Source organism: Daldinia loculata, assembly GCF_022478755.1.
Source record: "Daldinia loculata strain CBS 113971 unplaced genomic scaffold F4817scaffold_1, whole genome shotgun sequence".
Classification (NCBI taxonomy): Eukaryota; Fungi; Ascomycota; class Sordariomycetes; order Xylariales; family Hypoxylaceae; genus Daldinia; species Daldinia loculata.
The window spans coordinates 124,718-132,917 of record NW_026054855.1 but is presented as its reverse complement, the minus strand read 5'-3'; the positions used below and the strand labels follow the sequence as shown (position 1 = coordinate 132,917).

The 8,200-nt window shown below is 47.7% G+C and overlaps 2 protein-coding genes across 2 annotated transcripts; one reads left to right on the top strand and one right to left on the bottom strand.

Moving 5' to 3' along the window:
• Window positions 1-2,305: 2,305 nt before the first annotated feature.
• On the bottom strand, window positions 2,306-3,794 carry F4817DRAFT_310899 (putative acetylornithine aminotransferase precursor; the record flags this gene model as incomplete). Its single annotated transcript, XM_049299921.1, has 2 exons — window positions 2,306-3,331; window positions 3,444-3,794. 2 exons carry the CDS (start codon window positions 3,792-3,794, stop codon window positions 2,306-2,308), a joined length of 1,377 nt encoding a protein of 458 aa, XP_049163755.1.
• A 1,212-nt stretch (window positions 3,795-5,006) lies between these two features.
• On the top strand, window positions 5,007-7,991 carry F4817DRAFT_1048 (alpha/beta-hydrolase). Its single transcript, XM_049297381.1, has 2 exons — window positions 5,007-5,211; window positions 5,262-7,991. The coding sequence occupies exons 1-2, from the start codon at window positions 5,120-5,122 to the stop codon at window positions 7,327-7,329; spliced, it is 2,160 nt and encodes a 719-aa protein (XP_049163754.1). The 5' UTR covers window positions 5,007-5,119; the 3' UTR covers window positions 7,330-7,991.
• The last annotated feature ends 209 nt before the right edge of the window (window positions 7,992-8,200 follow it).

Sequence of the window (8,200 nt, the reverse complement as noted above, 5' to 3'; positions counted from 1 at the left end):
AGCTCGTCGGCAACGCCCAAGGCGCCTTTTATTGCTCGTAAAGCTGCCGGACGATATGAATATCACGAGATTCGTAAGAGTCGAGAACTATCGACGAGTTATTATTAAGCAACGAGTATATGAACTAGGGTCTTGGAAATGTAAGGTTCCGAATGTACATACGCTCTCTCAATGTGACAACGCATTCAACAGTCTTCTTTCTGTCTATCTTAACGGGAATGCCCAACGAGGCTTTTTTTGTCCTTGGTCGAAGCCCGGGTGGATGGTCAATAAGCAACTAGTCGCAAAGTAGCAAACGCTTTCTAATTGAGGCGGTGAATGCGACCCCCTTTGACAGCTCTTACGTGTCGATCAAGATGTGGCACCGCAGTAATTAATCAATATATGCAGGTACGGACGACGAAGTCCTAGATATCGGAGGGTAATTTTCCGGGGACTGCATCTATCGGCGTCGTTGCATTCTTTCTTCTCTGTTCTCCCCATAACTGTTCTCGGTTCGGTAACCCGTCAGCGGTTGAGGTACTATATCTTGATTCGTTGGGACTTGAGGGGTACGGATCTTCTCGGCGCCCAAGATAATCATAGAGGATTACCAGTACGTAGATGGTCAGATATTGCGGCAGCTAAATCGACACAGCGCAACACGGTTTAGGGTTTTGCATACCCTCGCTGTTGGGGCATCTGTTCCTTCTTGAAAGGATGCGAGGGCTTTACGTCGTGTATCTATGTTTAATGCTAGTATCAGCGTAAAATATCATGACATTCCTTGGTAACAAACGGTATAGAAATTCTCAAGGCTCACAGCTAGGATAGGAGCCTACAGGTATTATTTAAAATGAGGCCATATGAGAGGTGAAAGCACGCTTTTATGGTCTAGCTACCTAGGTAGATTTATAGAAGGATCAAGGGAAGATATCATACTCAGTAGAGGTAAAACAAGTCATATAGGTAAGTTTAATAGACGGTCGTAAGAGGAAAACTATACTTTGTCAGAAAGACCGACTAAAGCCCATTTTTCTGCCCTCAACGCTTAAGAATCGAGCACCTGTATATTTGTCTAAGCATCTCGTCTAGTCGAGTTAAGATATATGTGACAACATATTAAACATAAAGCTACCGGATCTTATACTTAATACCCACATGTGCGAAGTAGGCTACAATGCATATGACTGAGAGGAGACTAATAAAAGTAAACTACATTTATGATAGCAATATTTGAGTTAGTTGACTATAGCAAACTGCCAACCTGTGCAGCTTAGCTATTGGGTACCTGTTAAGTATGTGTTGGTACTGAATTATAGGCGACTTCTACTCTTATGTTCAATAGGCTATTCGCATTTTAATTGTAGTAAAGTTCTACTCTTTGAAATTCGTGAAGTCATTCTGTTACTCTAACCTTTCCTCTCGTATATTCGTCGTTATAGGCTAAGCACTACCTCAGTGATCTCTCTTGGGGCTGGGAATGTAGACCACTCATTACTTATATCTTAAGGAGCTCTACGTGTAAGCTTTCATTCTGAAATTGTTCTTAACACTTGTTTGCTGTAGGGAAGGACACGGTATTATTCTAAATCTAAATAGGATTAAAGCATTTATTATGAGGCCACGTTTGGCGATGCTAATTAGGCCCTTATTAATGAGGCTCTTTGAAATCTATTACATTCAAAGGCCATTTGCGAGTTTGTGAATATCGTATTTAATTTTTACTTTAAAAATATGAGAGTATCGGTCCTGAATCGTTCTTCTACTCGATGCTACCCCTGACTAGAGTGTGGTAAGTCTTTACTACTCAAGCGCTATAACATCATCACAATATCTCTTTGGTCTCAGGCCCTAGTTATCAAAACATTTGGTTAGTTGATTAATCTACTCATGAATACTAAATCCCTCAACAGTAATATGTTTCTCAATAAACCACGATGCCCCAGTTCACGTTTCGCACCAACACAAGTTGAACTTGAGAGCTAGAGATAGGTGACTACTAAGTTATCGGGCTGGCAAATTTTTAAACGTAGAATGATCGAGTTCTAGCAATAAATTAGTATCGCATGTGTAGAATCGCGATGGTTTGTATCATTTAGCTGTATACCTCACCTTATATGATGCTACAGCAGCTGTAGATCATGACTCCTGAATTACTAGAAATTAAAAACATAGATGACGGAATACTGTTTTATTACGTGCAATGTGGTTTTGTTATCTGACGACATGAACTACCGTGTCTCATCATATACATTTCAAGTCTACTTGGAAAGAGATCCTTTTCCGATAACCCTCAACGCCACGCCTACGTACGAAATGAACGTTACCGAGTTGCATCAATGGCCTCTTCTAGAATATTTAACCCGCTCTCGATTTCATCCTGGCTGACCGTGAGAGGCGGGACGAATCGGAGCGTGTTTGTCCCACAAGTGATCACCAGCAGTCCCCTCTCTCGGGCGGCCTTTACTATTGGCGACGGATCTTGGGTCAACTGCACGCCAAGGATTAAGCCCTTGCCACGAATCTCAGTTATAAGGCTGGGGTATCGTTCTCGCATGCGCTCAAACCGCTCTACGAAGACCTTGGACTTGGAAAGGACATCCTGCTGCAACTTGGGATCCGAGAGTTGTGAGACTACATAGTGCGCGAGGCGACACGCCATCGGATTGCCGCCAAAGGTCGTGCCGTGATCACCAATCTTGATCTTCTCGCTAACGTGATGATTGACTATAGTAGCACCAATAGGGAAGCCGTTGCCAAGTGCTTTCGCCGTAGTGAGTATGTCTGGATGTGCCTCCTTGGGTAGGTGACTGTGGGCCCAGAGCGTGCCGGTCCTCGACAGACCGCATTGGATCTCATCATAGACGAGAACGGCACCTACTTCGCGGCACCGCTTCGCTAGGGCGACGAGGAATTGGTCGCTGGCAACATTGACGCCCCCTTCGCCTTGGATGGGCTCGATTATCACGCCGCACGTCCTATCCGTCACGAGGTCGTTGATGGCGTCGATGTCGTTATACGTTCCATACCTGAAACCCGGCAGCATCGGCGCAAACGGTTCTTGGTATTTGGGGTTCGGTGTCGCGGAGAGACTCCCCATAGTTCGTCCGTGGAATGATTTATAGAAGGAGACGAATTCGTGTTTGGCACCAGTAGAGTCCAACACCTTGCCAACTTTTCGGGAAAATTTAATTGCGGCTTCGTTCGCCTCGGAACCCGAATTGCAGACGAAGACGGTCGCGGCGTCATGCATGGCACCTGATGCGACGGTTTTCTCTACTAGAAGTTGGGAAAGCGCTCCGGTCCAGGGGTTATAATAAAGGTTGGATGCGTGCCATAGTGTTTGCGCCTGGTCCAAGAGAGTCGATCAGCATAGGAATAATACAGGAATAATACAGGAATAATACAGGAATAATATAGGAAGACGAGAAATGAACTGGCGAATGGGAATGGGCTCGTACCTGATCCGAGATGACCTTCGCTAGGCCGGGGTCGCTATGACCGAGCGCATTAACAGCAATACCAGCGGTGAAATCTAGATATTTACGGTTTTCTAAATCCCACAAGTACGAACCCTCTCCTCTCACGAATACTGGAGGCGGCCTGGCATAAGTTGCTAGCATAAACTTGGAATGGTCCTTCACTAGGGCTGCGCTGGCCGAGTCGTCAGACGGATCGGGGTTTGGCAAAGTTGCCTCGCGGGATATAGACTCTTGGACATTTTGCGAGAGATTAGACGCTGCTGTCGCCTGAGATGACAGGCGTCGAACTGTAACGGATGTGAAATGTCGAGTAGGAATTCGAAAGGCCATTTTGAACGTCCCGAGGCCGGTGTAATACTGGTCGATATTCGTCGAGAGAAATTAGCGACGAGGAGACGAAGTCGAAGAAGCTTGTCGACTTGACCGGCCTGGAGTTAGCAAGCAGGAGTAGATATCGAGAGGAGCTTCGATTGGAGCAATTAGGACGCATCCCACCTTCCTCCAGATCGTAGAAAATGATTCTGTATCGCTGTATCGATAAGAAACTAGCCTAAATATCGTTCCGATCTCGCATTGGAGCATTCCAAGGTTGGAGGAAAGACTAGAGTGGCGCCCTTATTATGTAATCCAAGCCAATACCGTACCTAATTGAGCTTTGCTTGAGCCACTCGAACATCTTTTCTCAACTTTCCATTCCCGCTGTTTGAGAACGTGAATGCCAAACGAGACTACATATCTCTCCATGACTCACGTCGAGTTCGGGTCGTTTAGTCATGTTTCATGACATGACTTTTATCCTTGAGGATGTCTGAGATGGAAAACAGCGCGCCAATTGCCTAAAAAGGCACCTAATCCAGGAGAGCCCGATAGTCTACGGTATCGCTCGGAAACCAAATAAATATTGCGGTAGTTCGCGGCTTACTATGTAGTACCGTCAATCCGCCTCAGCTTGTCTCACGTGGTTCAACAAGGCGTCACATGCAATTTCTTTCTGTCGGGTTTCTCCAAATCTCCAACGCGGGGTTCCAACTATGCCCCTTGGTAAGCCCCCGGACTCAGAACTCAGCGGGCTCGACAGGCTCGAATCGGCTGGAGAACTAGGCGACTGTGGGGGTGATCCTGTTCTATTAGTGGCCCCCAAATCGACTTTCACATGCCAGGCTCGCGTGTGTATCCTACACTCTCGCCGCAAACGTCACCAGAAGAGCCGAGAGGTTCCAGGTTTCATCCCAGGCCACCATTCACAAGCTTTCTAATTTCATTACCATCCTGTCAGCTTTGGTCAGGAACCCACAATGCCTCTAACCTAGCGGTCGTTATCGTCTTTAGTCCTCGGACCTTATGTCACGAACCCGTTTCTATTGTCTGCTGTCAGCTTGCCATCCGAACTCTCCGTCTAGCCCGTCTTCTGCTTGTGCCCCCAGTCTAAGTCGGGTTTCCTTGGTAGTAATAAATCGTTGCAAGGGACTATGTTGTATTTCACATGCCGTGTCACTTCGCGAGAGCACTTGACTAGGAGGTTTCAGTCTGGACTTCCCTTGTTGTTTTCCTTTTCATATGGCCATGTCAATTCTTATCTAAAGTTACCATAGCTCCGTAGACTCTTAATCTTCCTTCCTCCGTCTGATGGATAACTCGGACTACGATTATACAGCATGATCGATCACGTTCTCGGTAAACCTTCCGTGAAGTCGCGCAGGCTTCAGGTACTTGCTGTGCTGACATTTTGGTCCCTGTATCTTTTCAAGTAAGCACTCCACGTCAACATGCGAAATAGCCTCGCTAACAATGGCTTAGAGGCAATCGACATGGACCGCCCGTTGCTCGGTACTTGTCTAAGACCTCCTCGAAATTATTGACAGTATGGCAGACCGTCGTACTAACCATGATGTATTTATACGCGGCTCGGAACTTCAGCACCCTCGTCGGACTTGCTAGCCCTGAGCCCATGGCGAACATGTACGATGCTAAGTATTTTCGCGCAACGTGGGTATTGACTGCGCTCGACGCGGGTTTTTGGACGGCCATGAAAATTAAGAAGAAATGGATACGAGATATAGCTAGCTTAGCATTCTCCCTCTTTTATCTCGTGGCAGCAGAACGTGCGGATGAGAAGGTTAGGAAAGTTCGAGGTGCGTTGACTGTCGATCACCTACGGGTAAGCTGGAATAAGGGCACCACGCCATACCTACGAGCCGTTCAAAACTTGATGCGCCCCCGGTTCACACGGTGGCCGCCGCGAGCGATTCGTATCCCTCGGCCTAGCTCCAGCGACTACAAAGAACCGGTCTCCGGGTGGTTGTACTACGACGGGCCCATATCAGACTTGGAGCACATCAACAAGATGATCTTAGACATCCCCGGAGGAGGCTTTGTGGCTATGGACCCGCGATGCAACGACGACAAGCTCTTCGCATGGGCCGGAAAAACCGGCCTTCCAATACTCAGTCTAGAGTATAAGAAAGCACCGGAGTTCCCGTATCCGTACGCTCTAAACGAGTGCTTCGACGTGTACACGACCATCGCCAGAAGCAAGGGGCGGTGCATAGGGATGTCAGGTATGGAGATTCCGAAGGTAGTGGTGACGGGTGATAGCGCTGGTGGAAACCTCGCGACGGCCATGACTTTGATGATAATCGAGAACAACACAAACCAACGTCAATATCCGATCCAGGCGGAGCTTCCTCTTCCCGCCGGACTTATACTTCTCTATCCTGGTCTAGACATGAACATCGGGAACTGGATGTCTGACGAGCAGATGTCTTTGATTAAGGACCGGCGGGTGCGAGCGACGAACAAGGACTACCTGCGTCGGAAGAATATGCAATACAACGACCTAGTTGGCACTCCTCACCAGTCCGACGACGAAGATGAAGAGCCTTCCGGTCCGATTCCTAGCGAAAGCCCATCTACGTTGGATACCGGCACTGACGATAGCGGACTCCGCAGCCCCCAGCCCGAATACTCCCACGCCAATCGCCAGACCTGGGCGAAATCCGAACAGTCGACCCTGATCTCAAACCGGAACGCCAAGTCGACGTCGCATAGGCCCGAACCGATGAAGACGCGCTTGGCCATGGCGTCCATGATCTCCTACTTCAACGACCGCGTTCTCACCCCCGAGATGATGCGCGCGATGATCATCCTGTACATCGGGCCTCACAACCGGCCCGACTTTTCGCAGGATTACCTCCTATCTCCTATCTTGGCCCCTGATCTCCTATTGCAGAAATTCCCGAAAACCTACTTCCTCACTGGCGAGCGTGATCCTTTAGTTGATGACACAGTCATCTTTGCTGGGCGCTTGCGCCGTGCCAAGCACGCTTTCCATTCGCAGCGCAGCTCTGAGAGAACGAGAGGTCTAGACGATATTACGGACTTCGATGAAAAGGACGTCGCCGAGATCGTCCTGATCCCTGGTATTAGCCACGGCTTCACGCAATTTCCAAATTTGTACCCGCCTGCGTGGAAGCTGATCGATCGCTGCGCGCGATGGGCAGTGGACGTTCTCGATACGGCAGAGACACGCATGAAACGTGAACAGCAGAGCTTGTCACAGCGTCATCACGCGCGTGCTGAGTCTAGCGGCGACGAGGACCGGCCACTCGAGATAAATATGACAAAAATGCGGTCGCGTGCTATCAGCGATAGTGCCAAGGTGAAGCCAAACAGCGCTGAACCGGCAGGAGAGGATGTCAACGCTGAAAAGCCGAACGGAAACACGAAGAAGAGGAGATCTAGTGGGCGGTCCGGATTTGGGCAGAAATCTAAGAGCTTCATTAAACTAGATAGTTCAGAAGATCTACTCGGACGACGTATGCAGGGCCTCGCCAGTTCTCTAACCGCAGGACACGATGAAGATTAACGTACCCGGTGGGTGGTTAAGTTGAGAGAATATTGGTACCGTTTCCACTTGGTCACGACCAGAGGCATAAACCACGATGTATCAAGTTCTCCTTAGTTCCACGTTGAGATATGCGAAGAGCCTGATCGATATATTTCATGAGTTCGGCATCTGCCTAGGTTCCCATCGCCCCGGAACAAAACAAGATACCTGGCCGATTACAGAAATAATTCAGCCTCGTATTTTTCAGCACCTAAAGGAGCCCCCCGAAGAGGGAAATTCTGTTAGTTCTCTCACGTGCAAAGGTTGAAAATGGCTTCCATGCCACTTATCCGAATCCACAGTTCATATATGAAGAGCTTTGGATCATTCAAGTATAGCATATATTGCGTCAGGTTAGATACCTTTAAAGTGGTCGCCACCACACGCTATCAAAGCAATAACAAACCTTTTGAATATAGATTAAGTAGCCTTATGGTTATAGAGAATTATGGGGACATAATCTACCTATTATCGTTAGTATTTCGTAAAGATTATTATAATGATATTAAGACGAAAAAGCTAGCATCGTCGAATATGATGTTAGGGAACCAGAGCGTCGTCGAAACATACTGAGTAATCCACCGTATACTATCGTCAGGTAGCCTCACGGCTGGGTACCGTGGCAATTATCTTAGCATCATGGTTTAAGCTGCCTTTTCTTGAACCTAGAATGTAAATAGGAGACTAGGATGATAGTCAACTAGGTCAAGTACATTAAACTGAAATAATTCCCCCTTATAGTGAGCCATCGCCGGTCTTTTACTCCGTTTACCGCTCAGTATCTCCCGCTTCCGAGGAAACTAATTACCATAGCCACCTTATACCAATAGTAGCGCTTATAGATAAAATA